A 13,703-nucleotide genomic window follows, 5' to 3' on the forward strand; every position below is an offset into this window, starting at 1 on the left:
GACAGCCTGAAGGGGGAGGCCAGCTGAGACAGAGGGAAATGTAATGTTAAAGTGTGACAGGTGCGGGGCTGGCGGGTGTTCCTGGGCCTGGAAGCACTGAGGCAGGTTCTGGAAGATGAGTGGGTGAGGGCTGGGGTAGGGACTGTGTCTGGCATGGGCAGCGGAAACTGGGCGGTGAGGGCAAGTACGAGCAAGGACATTTGGGACTGGCTTTGGGGTGAGGGGACACTGGAGAGATGGGCACCAGGCCCTGGGGTCCTCACCTCTCCCCTTGGTCAGGAACTGCCCTGTCTGCCCCCAGGCCTCCAGAAGCGGCACGCCAGCAGGACCTGTGCGCCTCTTCTTGCCTGGTGTCATGAGATGTGGAGGGCCTAGCATGCCTGCTTCCCTCTTGACCCTTAGTATTTCATCTTAATTACAAAAGTCACATGGGCTCTGGTAACCAATCTTAGAAAACAGAAATATTTAAATCAAAAAGTGAGAGCCACCACACATCATTAGACTGTTTTTGGATCACGTAACAGAAAACCCAACCCTGAATAGCCTTAACAGGAAGGAGATCTGTAGTTATTTCTAATGCAGACAACAGTACTGTGCAGTAAGTACCCTCGTGGTTTGAGGAGACAGAGGCTCAGGGACGTACAGGGACTCATCCAGGGTCACACAGGTGGTAAGTAAGAGTAAGAATTTGAGCCAGGCAGTTGGACTCCAGAGCCATGCTCGTGACCACTGCACTACCCAGCCCAACTCGGCACCATACAACAAGGAAACCAAGGCTCAGAGACGCTCCGAGACTTGGCTGAGGTCACCCCCGTGGCCCTGGCATTAAATCTCAGCAGTGATTCCAAGGACTGTTTTTACCCCATTCCTGGTGCCTTTTATCTTTGATTTTGTTCTCATTCATTTAGAATACCTGCCAAGCCCTTTGACCCCGCCCTGACCTTCCCTTTCTGCAGCTCCAGAAAGCAGTGGGGCCTGAAATCACCAAGACGGACCTGGTCCCTGCCTTCCAGAACCTGATGAAAGACTGTGAGGCCGAGGTGAGGGCCGCAGCCTCCCACAAGGTCAAAGGTTGGTGCTGGCGATCTGGACACAGTAAGCGGGTGGGTGTCCGGGAGGCTGAAGGCAAAACTAGGACATCGGGCCTTACCTCCCGCCACCTCCCTTTGCCTGCCCACAGAATTCTGTGAAAATCTCTCAGCTGACTGTCGGGAGAATGTGATCATGACCCAGATCTTGCCCTGCATCAAGGTAACAGGGAATTTGGTGGGAGGAATAGAGCAGATCTGAGCCTTGTGGAAAGAAGGGATGGAGATTGGGCGTTAGGGGCAGCCAGAAGCAAACCGAGTTCCCAGGCTTTCAGGGCCAGGCGGTCTTGGGTTTGGAGCAATTAGGAGCCCTGAGTGCAGGCAAAGTCTGAGGCTCGGGGCTGAACGTGGAGGCGGGGAGTGCTTCCCCCTCGAAGCTCACTGGATCTCCTCATCCTAAGAGCTTTGGGATTGGGGTGAAAGCTGCTGGGAACAGGGGTCGTTGAACTCTAGGCAGGCTGGACATGTACGGACCTGCAATTCCCCATGCACACTAAGCCTGCACTGGATTGAGATGGCGAGTGCAGGCTGTGTCTCGGGGCTTCTTAGGAGCTGGGGTCTTCTTGGCCACTGACCGTGTGGCTCCCCCATTCCTTCTCCCTCCCAGGAGCTGGTGTCAGACGCCAACCAACATGTCAAGTCGGCCTTGGCCTCAGTCATCATGGGCCTCTCTCCCATCCTGGGCAAAGACAACACCATCGAGCACCTCCTGCCCCTCTTCCTGGCTCAGCTGAAGGATGAGGTAAGGGCACCTGGAAGGCTCTGTGCTCTGGCTGTGACAGGTGGGGCAGCTGCTTTCCCAGGTTCGCCAGGATCTTCAACAAACACCCAGGTTGCCAAGGAGTTGAATGTTTGTGGGCGTGATGGACTGCATGTTAGCTTATTTTTCATTAGGCATTTGTTTTGCATGCCCTTATGTACTAGTCCTTTTTTCCTGGGAACTAGGGATTCCAAGAACAAAAAGAGAATGAGACACTTTTGATCCTCAGGGACCTTCAGAGCCTGGCAGTGGAGAGGGCCAGATGGGCAGGCCCTTGACGCCCTGATCATACAGGTGCCGTGACACACTCGTAATGATCAGAGCTCAGGCCAAGGCGCTGTAACAGAGACCCCAAAATACAGCGGCTTAAATAAGGTAGAGAATTATTTCTCTCACAACAGTCCAGAGGTGGGGTGGACCTACACTGCGGGGTGGTCCCTGCTGACCTTGGCACTCTGTGGGTCTGAGGTGGCTGAAGGGAGAGGGCACTGACCAGCAGCGGGCCCCACCCTCTCAACAGTAAGACCCCAAAAGGGCACCCATCCTGTCTGTTCACACCCCATTGGCCAGAGCCAGTCATGTGACCAACCTCAGCTAGCTATTTATTTGGCTTGGAGCACAAAAGATGAGAGAGAGAGAGCACTGCGCGATGGCTGGAGAGGCCATGGGGTGACAGCCAGGGAAGCAGTGTGGACTTGAACCTGGGGTGGAGGAGGCAGGGCAGGTCTGGGTGTTGGGAGGGAGCCCTGAGACGTGTTGAAGGAAGATGCAAGTGCTGCAGCCGAAGAGGTGCAGGGAGACCAGACCGGAGGCTGCTGCTGGCGTCTGGGAGGGTGGCGCGGCTGGTTTCCGAGAGGTAGGAGGGGCCGTGCTGGGCCCTGGGGGCTCGCAGGCCCTCTGCTGTTTGCCTTGGTGGCGACTGGGCAGATGGTGATACCACAGGCTGGTGTGGGACCTGTTAGTGTAAATTCTGTGTTCACAGAGGCCTCACCCTGACACACATGCACATGCACACAAGTGTGCGTACACCACAGACACACACACACAGGGCACACATATGCGGTGCACTAGGAAGTTGGAGGGAACATTGTAGCAGTTCATTTCTTCACATAGGAGTCTCCTTCTGTGCACACCCCTCCACCAATTATGACAGTTGAGGCTTTTATAATCATTGGATATAACGTCCTTTTAAGAAAAGGTAAGTAAACTTAAATCATTTGTGTTATTTATGTAAACAGTGTTTCATGAACATTTGCAGCAGCTATATCTAGTGGAAGATTCAAAGGAATGTCACAGAAAAAGAGTGAAACTAACAAGTTGATGAGCCCTGGGACATTCCTTCCCTCTCCCTGTCTCCCTGAGTATCCTTGGCTTTAGGAAGAAACGCATTGATCCAGGGAAGGGGAGGGGCGCGCTGTGTCGGCTCTGAGAGTCTTCAGTTCTTAGACTAGGCAGTAGGAAGTTGGCTGTCTTTCAGGCCTAAAGGGGACTCTTGTTTTTGAAAAGCAGGACTTAGGTGCTTTTCTCAGAGGATTTGTTGGAGAGGCCTTTGGGGCGATCTCACTTCGGAGCCAGCAGCTGAGGCTGTCTTGGCTTTTCAGCGGCTGCCATCGCTCTTCTTCATTGCTTGCTGGGTCCCAGTCCCCATGGCCACCCTGAGCTCCAGTGATTTGCCTGAAAGCCTTCGGAACGCAGAAGAGCTGCTACACTCATGGTCACTGTTGATTACAGTGAAAGGATACAGATTGATATCAGCAAAGGAAGAAGGTGCATGAGACCAGGCGCCAGTTTCCAGTTATCCTCTCCTAGTGGAGTTATACATAGTGCATTTAATTCTCCCAGCACCAGCGTGTGACAGCACATGAGGAGACTGCCGGCTGGGGAAGCTCGCTGAGCCTTGGTTTCCAGGGTTTTTGTTGGGGGTTGGTCACGTAGGCATGGAATGGAGCCGTTCGCGTGGCTGACCTTAGGTTACTCTGTCTCCAGCCCCTGTAGAGGTCAGGTTGATGCCACATGGCCCAAGGTCCTCACCATAAATCACATTAGCATACTCTGTCTGGCATGGCCCAAGGCCCCCAGGTAAACAAAGACCCTTTTATCAGGTTGATAATTCCAGGTGCTTAGAAATCATCTCCCAGGAGCTGGTCAAGGGCCAGTCCTTTGGAATGTGCCAAGTTTGAACAGCCTAGACCTGTCCAGTTAACCCTTTACTGCACACTTGCTTATTTGGTTCACTGATTCATTTCAGTGCTTGCTTCCTTACCCCACAGCTCCCAGAGGGAGATGTAGAAAAAATTAACTGTGGTGTCTGCCATCCAGGAATACATGATGTTGGACAAGGAATTAATTGTGTTTATGTGCCTTTTCTTAAAAGTTGCTGCAAAGGTTTTTAGAAGCAGATGGGGGCACAGATTTCCCTGCTATCCTAAGGTAGAGCGTTCTTATGAACCTGTCATAAGTCGAAATGGTGTAGAGCAAAGAAGCAGTTTTTTTCTCTCGTAAAAGCAAAAATCCTCTTTGGGTTTCTTTTGGTTAGCAGAAGCAGGCACCAGTATAGGTCTTTCATAAACTCAACGTGGTGTAAAGCGAACTTTCGAAAAGTGGGGGATACCTGCATATGTGCACATGTTGTAAGTCAGAGCTCATCATATTGGTAGTCACCTAGTGGTTCAAAAATATTTCTTTATTCCTTCGTTTTTTTTCTTTCAGCTGATGTATTGAGCACCTACTATGGTCCAGAAACTCTGCTGGGTACTGGAGACATAAGGATAAATGAGATGTGCTCCTTACAGAGCTCAAAGACTAGCAGAAAGAGTAAAAGTAACAGAAATGATAAAAGTAATAAACTTCCACATGCCAAGCCCTTTGTGGATCAGGCAGTTCAGTAGCCTCAACCACCTTTTGGGATTAGATGGACGTTTCTGTGTCACAGATTGATATCCAGAAATGTTAAGTCCCTTGCCAAAGGGCTCCCAGCTAGCAACTGGCAGAGCTGGGATTATTATCTTGTCTGTTTTTCCCAGGGTACCGTGTTTTTGCACTGTGATTCCTGCAAATTCTTCCAAAGGGCTAAACATTTTTTGTGCTTCTATGATGAGATTTGAAAAGCTGTCCCATTTAATAATCCATGTTGCTTGCTTTGTGTGTGCTTTTAACGTGTCCCCAGGGCCAGGAGCTGGGCTTGGGCAGTGGTAGTCTGCCCTGCAGAGATGTTTATTATACGAGGTTGGTGTGGTTGAGCTCTTTTCGCCCTGCACTGGGTTCTGTGTGCATTGGCCTTCTCTTAGAACCCTTCTATCCTCTCCTCAGTGCCCAGAGGTGCGGCTGAACATCATCTCCAACCTGGACTGCGTAAACGAGGTGATTGGCATCCGGCAGCTGTCCCAGTCCCTGCTTCCCGCCATTGTGGAGCTGGCTGAGGATGCCAAGTGGCGAGTGCGGCTGGCCATCATTGAGTACATGCCTCTGCTGGCTGGACAGCTGGTGAGTGCGGAGGCCTGGTGCCAGGCACGCTGCCCTGGGATAGGTGGACGGTGGAGTCTAGTCACAGTGCAGTGTGTCCCGGGCTGTGCCGGTGGACCTGGGGGCCGTGAGGGCCCAGTGGAAGGTGTGAGGACTGTCCGGGGAGTCGGAGGAAGGTACACAGGAAATAGGGCCTTTATAAGATGGATAGAATTAAATGAGAGAGAGGAGAGAAAAAAAGCCCCTCAGGTGAAGCTGAGCAGTGTCCCGGCTGCTTGGGGTGGGTGTGGTTTCCCTGAGGTTTGCTGGAAACTACCCAGTCTCCCGTGATCCCTTACTTCCTTGTCTTCTGCAGGGGGTGGAGTTCTTTGATGAGAAACTCAACTCCTTGTGCATGGCCTGGCTTGTAGATCATGGTGAGCACTTCTGGTATCTCTGGGAGGAGACTGGGGCTCCAGGAGGGATGCAGGGGTGGATTGTCTGGGGCAGGTGGGGGCAGTGGGGGAGGCTAGAGTCACTCTCCCATGCTGTCAGATGCTCACGTGGACCAGCTCCTTGCTTTTTGGAGTCCCAGACAAGTGCAGGGGTTGGAGGCGGACATAACAGGTCACCCAGGGGCTGCCTGCTGCAGTCGAGAGTCCTAGGGCCACCAAGCAGACAGCCTGGGTTTGAATGCCACCTCCTGGCTGTCGAAGCTTAAGCAAGTCACTTGCCATCTTTCAGCCCACGCTCATTCTGTGAAACATGGGACTTCTCATCCCAGCCTTTCAAGGCCATTGTGAGAACTGCTCATTGTTTTCACTAAGAGTGGCAAAAATAAAAGTGAACATTTTTCTGTAACAGGCAGGCTCCATTCCATATACTAAGTACTAAATCATTTGCTTGGGCAAATCACTTCTCAGAGCCTCGGTGTGCCCGTCTGTATCTTGGAGCTCTTGAGGAGGTACTGCGTGGAAAGAAAACCCTACATTTAGCACACAGCAAGCCCGTTCTTGCTCTTGGAGTTTATTGGTTCGTATGTGGCCTGGTACCTAGGGCTGCTCGGTAGGCAGTAGTGAGTGTGACTGTGACTCCCCCCACCCGAGTCAGTCCTTCACCTCTGAATCACTGCCCCCTGCCCCTCATCCTTCTGCAGTCTATGCCATCCGCGAGGCGGCCACCAGCAACCTGAAGAAACTGGTGGAGAAGTTTGGGAAGGAGTGGGCCCATGCTACTATCATCCCCAAGGTCTTGGCCATGTCTGGGGACCCCAACTACCTGCACCGCATGACTACGCTCTTCTGCATCAATGTGAGCATGCCACCTGCCTCTGGCCTGTCCCTGAGGGACGGGGAGTACCTAGGAGAGGAGGAATGGCAGAGGGTCTGCAGGGGAGAAACCAGGCTTGGGGGTGGGGAAGTTTTGGGATCTGGGGTTGCAGGGGTGAGTCCTCGGGGAACTGCAGCCCAGAGGTTGGGGCTTCTCAGTCAGAGTCACAGGGCCTCTGGGGGTGGGGACCTGGGGTCGTGGGAGGCCCAGGACTAGGGAGACTTGGCCTCTCGGAACAGTGATTGCCAAACCTTTCTGAGCACCCTCTCCTTCCCCACAAAATGTGTATATATCTATTTATGATATAATAGTTAAACGTGCAGTTCATAGAATCAGACCTTTTTAATTCTAGCTCTGCCATATATTAGCTATATTTAATCACTTAAATAAACCATACACATAACTAGAAATTAAAGGATAGGATTTCAAAACTAACATAACTAAGTGTTCTGATAATTTCTTCCCATGCCTCACTTTGGAGACCACTGCACTAAGGAAGGGATCCCAAGGGTCAGGAATCAAGTCCCATCCCAAGAGGATGAAGGGAAGTCTGAGGGTGGGGAGACAAGATGGGACAGTGTGGGCTGGGAGTTTGCAGGGCAGGGAAACAGTGGTGTTAGGAGGGTGTTAGGGGAAATGGGAGCTTCCAGAGAATAAACTACCCTCAGGGTGGGCGAATCTGGGCTCAGAGCTCCCCCTGTTGCTCAGCTTCACCCTCTGGCCTGACAATCACCAGAGTGGCCTGGTCAGAAAGGGAGAGAAATGGGAGTTAGCCATGAACTTCGGGTAGTCACCCTCTGCCTACTCACTGACCTCCAGGTGCTGTCTGAGGTCTGTGGGCAGGACATCACCACCAAGCACATGCTGCCCACAGTGCTGCGTATGGCTGGGGACCCCGTCGCCAATGTCCGCTTCAACGTGGCCAAGTCCCTACAGAAGATAGGGCCCATCCTGGACAACAGGTGAGGCCTGGACCCTCCTTCACACACCAGCGCTGGTTTCGGGCATCTTAATCTTTGACTTTTGAAGGTAGAGCTTAGGGTTTGAGGCCCAGCACTGCTGTTTGCTTGCTCTGTGACCTTGAGGTCTTAGTTGCTTCAAATGTAGAATGCGAATTCACATGACCTGCCTCACATAGTGGGAGGGGATGAGAAGGTGGCAGTTCTATATAATAGCAACAGATCATTAGAAAATAAAATTAACAAATGTGTGTGTGTGTGTAATTTACAATTGCACCAAAACCATCAAATACCAAGTAATAAATTTAATGAAAGATGTATAATACCTCTAGTGAAAACTATGAAATGTTGCTTTGGGAAATTAAAGAAGACGTACATAATATTCATGGATGGGATGGTTCCCCAGACTCATATCTCAGTTAATCTCAGGTTCTTTCTTGAAAAATTGACAAGTAGTTTCTGGAATTAACATGAAAAAGCAAAGATCTGGAATAAGCAAGTTGATCCTAAAGAATAACAGAGTTGGAAGACTTATCCTACCAGATACCAAGACTTAACTATGATGCCACAGTAATTAAAAAGTGAGGTGCTGGCGCAATAATATTCAAATAGCTCAATGGCACAGAGTTGTGGGCACAGAAACAGACCCTCGTGTATACCACAGCAGCTGCTGCTGCAGTTCAGTGGGGGAAATGGATGGCTATGTCAGAATGACCAAACTAAAAAAGCCCAGTGGCGCTAGTGTTGGTGAAGAACACTCTGGTGTTGGTAGGCGGCTGGGACTCTCCTATCTCGCCGGTGGGGCTGTAAACAATAAATGGGGCTAATCATTGAAAATTGGTAGAGTTGAGTGAAGCTAATTAGACGTACACCCCATGAGCTGGCGTGTTCTCTCCCGGTGTATCCTCTCCCGGGTGTGTATCCGAGAGAAAGGAGTGCTTGTTTCTAACAAAAGAACGTTCATGGTAGCTTTATTCATGTTAACCATGAAGTGGAAACAGCGCAAGTGCCCGTCGACAGTATAGTGGATAAGTTGTGGTTTATTCATATGGTAGGAGACTGTATTTAGCAATAAAAAGACTCCTTCCTGCTGTATGCAGCAACCTAGGTGACTCTCAGAGACTCACCCGCTGAGAAGCCAGGACCAAGAAAACCTATCCTGGGATTCCATTCACATCAACTTCAAAAATGGATAAAGGGGCATGTAGGTGATGGAAATAAGAATAGTGGTTATATTGCAGGGGAGGGGGAGCTCTGTCAACTGGAAGGGGACATGTGACACCAGCACCTCTGACTTCTGTCTCTGTCCACGACACAGCTTCATACCTTTAGTTTCTCTCTGAAGTCCACCTTCGTTTCCCCAAACAACTGGGTGTCGGTGCAGATGCATTTCCCTGGGCCCCTTACCTCCCCGGGCTCCTGTAGGCCAAGTCCCTCCGTTCTGGCACTTGCCTCTTCTGTTACTCATCATCAGTTTGGTCTGCGTCTTCCTCCCAGCCCAAGCTCCACGTGGGTGAGAATCAAGAGGGTTGCATTTTCCACTGTGTTCACACCTAATACGCCATAGGCCTCAATAAATATGTTAAATGAATGGAAGGTACCGACTGCCAAGGCTCAGAGACTTGTGGGTTCTGGATTCCACTTTTCCACACTGTCTGACCTCCCTGTACCTGGTCTGGGCCCCAGAGGCCTCTGTCCTGGTTTGTCAGACTTCCAACCTTCAAAGTAACGGTTTCTCTGGCCCCTGAGACTCTTAATTCAGTTGTGTGTCTGTCTGTGCACACTTTGTGCCCCAGCCCCACCTGGCTGACCCCTTCCCCTCCTCTTCTCTTCCCAGCACACTGCAGAGCGAAGTCAAGCCCATCCTAGAGAAGCTGACCCAGGACCAGGACGTGGACGTCAAGTACTTTGCCCAGGAGGCTCTGACTGGTAAGGCATTGAGAGCTCCGAGACCGCAGCGGCAAGGTGGTCTGCAAGGATGGCGCTAGGCCTGGGAGCAGCTGCTCCAGGCGGGGAGACGCAGGAGCAGCTGTGGGCAGAGGGCTAGCTGCTGTTCTGACTCCCAACTGTTCCTGTTCCCCCAGTTCTGTCTCTCGCCTGATGCTGGAAGAGGAGCCAACGCCGGCCTCTGGTGTCCACCCTTCCCCCCAGTCCCTCCCTCAGGGAGACATTGGGGGGCCTTTGGCTGTCACTCCCTGTGCATGGTCTGACCCCAGGCCCCTCCCCAAGCACGGGTCCTCCCCTCCCCAGCCCGGGAATCCGACTTCTCACCGTCCACCTCCCGAGGGGCTGAGGGGAGCGCAAGGTGGGACAGGGCAGAGACCTTGGGAGGAAGGGGCCACTGCCGCCCACGCTGGGGGAGAGATGTGAGCATCCCAGGTCACTGGCTCCTGCTGCTGTAATGGGGACCCCCCCCTGCCGTCTACTCCACCTCCCTTCCTTCCCCTCAGTGGTTTTCTTTGTGTCAACTGTGTCGTTTTTATTTTATTCCTTTCTTTCCCCTTTTCACAGAGAAATAAAGGTCTAGAAATAGCTGGTCCTCTGGTCTTAGTCGCTAGCATGGGGAAGAGGGCACCACCTCAGCGCCGCAGTCTTGCCCTTCTCTCTGGGGAGGACCTAATTACTGGGCTCGCACACCCCTGTGTCCTGCGAGTGAGGAGGGTTCTCTGGGAAGCCGATGGGAGTGCAGCTGGCCCACTGGGTAGCGGGTCCACGGGGTGTCTCTGGCCAGCACAGTCCTGAGGTGCAGTTCAGTTTCGCAGACATTGGCTGAGTATGTGGTGGTTAAGACCAGGTGCCTTGGAGCCAGACTGCTTGCATCCAAATCCCAGTTCCTTCACTTAATAGCTGTGTGGCCTTGAGTAGGTTGCCCAGCCTTTCTGAACTCAGATTACAAGAGTGTGTAAAACGGGGATAACAGTAGAACCAGATTGAGGGGCCGGGTGTGAAGACTCAGTGAGTTAATGCATATAAGGTGGATCCTGACTCGGGCATGAGAGGAGTCGGTCAGGGGAGCTGTAACTTGCTGGAGAACCCCCTGTGGTTGGGAGGCCCCAGGATAGTGAAGGCTGTGACAGGGAGCAGGCCGGGGCCTGTGGCTAGACAGAACCAATTGTCCCACAACATCTGTCCACCTGTTTCTTTACTAAGATAGACATCCTGATCTTTAGCTGGGCACATGACTGCCTGGATTCAAGGCAGTTTCCCAGGGTCTCTTGAAATTTGGTGTGGCATTGCGACTAAGTTCTGGCCAGTGATATGTGAACAAAGTGGTATGTGCAGCTCTTAGGAAGTGTTCCTAAGCGGAGAGGAGATACGCTCCCCCTCCTTTCCTCCTTCCTGTGCTCTGGAATGTGGAACAGATGGCCGGAATGGGAGCAGCCATCCCAGGCCAGGAAGTGATCTTAGACGTGTAGGCCCAGCAAGGCAGCAGAACAAGATAGGCGGAGCCTGGGTTCCTGATGCTGCCGAGACCCACACAAGTTACCAGTCACCTGGGAGAGTTAAACTGTTTAAGTGACTGCTTGTTTGGGGTTTCATCACTTGCAGGTCACCCGAGTTCTAACTGATGCAGGGGCCAAAGAGCCCCAGAGAGAGGAGCAGCAGACGTAGTGGATGGTGGTGTGTGTAAGGTTTCACAGAGGACATGATACCTGAGTGAAATCTGGCTCCGCAGGGTGGAGGGGAAGTTGGCGATGAGTGGCAAGGTGCTTTCACTAGCTCAGTCCTCGTGTTACTGAGTCCCGACTGTTTGTTAGACCAGATCGAACCCTGGGGGGTGAGGGTGAAAGGGACTCTGTTCCTCCTGCTATTAGCTCACCTTCATTTCCTAAGGGCAGGGCCTGTGGTTTAAACTCAGTCCCCCCACCCCACCCAACCCAACTGTACCTTTCCTGGGTTATAAATATTTGAAGGACTGAACGAGTGAAGAATTTATGAGGTGGGGAGGCAGGCAGTGTAATAATCACTTGCAGCATGATGTTGAGTGTTCAAGCTTAGTCATCAACCTGCCAGTAATTGTTGGAGGAACGTTCAAATGAATGACTGTGGTGTCCCACTTAACATTTTACTGCATGACAACCCAACCCCCCAAACTTAGTGACTCAAAACAGTGAACTGTGTTATTCCTCCTAACTCTGTGGCCTGGGCTTGGCTCAGTTGGGAGGTTCTTCTGCTCCGTGTGGTGTCTGCTGGGGCTGCAGTGTTCACGATGCCTTCTTCATTGCCAAAACCCCTGTGGTTGCTCTGCCTTCCAGGATAAAGCTGCAGTCTTCAGCTTGCTCCAAAATACTCTATATGCCCTGGGGTCAGCCTCATCTCTTTACGCTGTTGATGCATCCACACGTCAGCAGCGGAGCTAAGATGTCTCTGGACCACACGTGGTAGGACTGTTACATTGGCGGCCTCCAATGGACCACACTCCAGGGCTCACATCTTGAGTGGTCCCCTCCCACACTGGCTCTGGGCTTGGCCACGTGACTTCTTTTGGCAAAGGAGTGACAGCATCAGAATTGAAGGGGGGAGACTTGAGGCTAAGAGATCCAGGAGGATTCTGGTCTAAGTGGGCTGGAGCAGGTGGAGTTGGGGAGGTGGCAGGTAACGAGGGTAACAGGAAGATTCCCAAGGAGATAGATTGGGACTTGGTGGCACCTGCATTAGGGGAGTAAAGGGAAGGTTGCTGTCACCTTGGCACCCAGGATGCAGATCTTCTCAGTCTCGCCACCCACCACTCCCTGGCAAACATTCTTGGCTCCTGCAAACCCACACATGCTTCAGCATCTCCAACCTTTTGCCTGTAACATGAACCTCTATCTGGAAAGCTTTCCCTCCTCCTCCCTCATCAGGGAAACAAGTAATTAGGATGGAGAGTGGGGAAGTGAGACAGAGTTACCCAGGGAACATGGAGGAGTAGGCAGGGGCCAGATCCCGAGGAGCCTCTAAATAGCGGGGCGCAGGGCTTGAACTTGGCCCTGAGGGGCGGGGTCCAGTAAGACTTGGGGAGATCCTTCTGGGGTCAGACAAGGCCAGGAGGCCAGGGAAGAGGCTGGCATGATGGTCCTGGAGGGTGAGGACCCCAGCTGGACTGTGGGTGAGGACAGAGGGCAGACAGATTGAGGAGGTGGACCTGATGCCACTTCTTCTTTTCAAACCCACAAGAAATTACACAAGGAGCAGCCGGAAGGAAGGCCTGGTCTCTCTCCTGTCCTTGGTTCTCATCAGAATATCTGAAGTCTCAGCACATACCTGTCATCAGCCCTCCTGTGTGGAGGAAATCCCCACTCCAGCCACTCCCTTCAGTTCTTCCCTGTCCAGCTGTGTTTTCCAGATGGGGGAACAGACCCAGAATGTGTTGGGTGTGTGATGTGGGCCCTTACGGACCGACCAGACCAGAACTCCACAAATCTCCCAGAAGAAAGAAAATGCCTTGATTTCCTCTTGTAGCTTGAGATCCTCCTCAGCCCAGCCAAAGAAGGAAGCTGGCTTGACAAGCTAGACGAGGAGGGACACGGCATGGCTGGCTTAGTAGCGCTACAGGAATACCGAGTCCTGATGTCTTAGCCATGATACACGTTGTGGAAATCCTTTTTAATGAGTCGGGGCAAAACCTGATCTGACCTGAGCTGCTCTAGTGACAAAACCTGACTTAGACTGTTATGTAGAGTTTTATCCCTTTTCTATGGAATATAAAGCACAACAGAAATGTTCTTGTGTTTGGAATATATGGAATATACTGAATTAGTAATCAAAGAAACTATCCACAAAGAGAAGCCCAGACCCAGATGGCTTTACTGAATTCTACCAAAACATTTAACTAATTAATACCAGTTCTTCACAAACTCTTCCAAAAAATAGAAGGGGAGGAAACACTTCCCAGGTTATTCTGAGGCCAGTATTGCCCTGATACCTAAAACCAGACAAAAACACCAAATGAAAGAGATCTACTAGACCATACCTCTTAAGAACAAAGATGCAAAAAATGCTCAAAAATACTGACATCCTGAATTCAGCAACACATTAAAAAAAATTATACACCATGACCAAATGGAATTTATCCCAAGCATTCAAGGTTTAACATCAGAAAAATCAACGTAATACACCACTAGTAGAATAAAACGCAAAACCACA

General features: G+C 51.4%; 1 protein-coding gene across 2 annotated transcripts in view; it reads left to right on the forward strand.

The window, feature by feature from the left end:
- The window catches only part of PPP2R1A (protein phosphatase 2 scaffold subunit Aalpha), a 32,684-nt gene extending 22,568 nt beyond the window's left edge, over positions 1 to 10,116 (forward strand). The window contains exons 7-15 of one of the 2 annotated variants that reach the window (XM_007455892.1): positions 957 to 1,071; positions 1,181 to 1,251; positions 1,696 to 1,830; positions 5,158 to 5,331; positions 5,666 to 5,726; positions 6,446 to 6,600; positions 7,438 to 7,580; positions 9,415 to 9,506; positions 9,662 to 10,116. In XM_007455892.1, coding sequence (XP_007455954.1) covers positions 957 to 1,071; positions 1,181 to 1,251; positions 1,696 to 1,830; positions 5,158 to 5,331; positions 5,666 to 5,726; positions 6,446 to 6,600; positions 7,438 to 7,580; positions 9,415 to 9,506; positions 9,662 to 9,678 — 963 coding nt within the window. In that variant the 3' untranslated portion in view covers positions 9,679 to 10,116. The remainder of the gene's footprint in view (positions 1 to 956; positions 1,072 to 1,180; positions 1,252 to 1,695; positions 1,831 to 5,157; positions 5,332 to 5,665; positions 5,727 to 6,445; positions 6,601 to 7,437; positions 7,581 to 9,414; positions 9,507 to 9,661) is intronic. The other variant, XM_007455893.1, reaches the window with a different exon arrangement.
- Positions 10,117 to 13,703: the final 3,587 nt, after the last annotated feature.

This window comes from Lipotes vexillifer, unplaced genomic scaffold (genome assembly GCF_000442215.2).
Source record: "Lipotes vexillifer unplaced genomic scaffold, Lipotes_vexillifer_v1.1 scaffold1665, whole genome shotgun sequence".
NCBI lineage: Eukaryota > Metazoa > Chordata > Mammalia > Artiodactyla > Lipotidae > Lipotes > Lipotes vexillifer.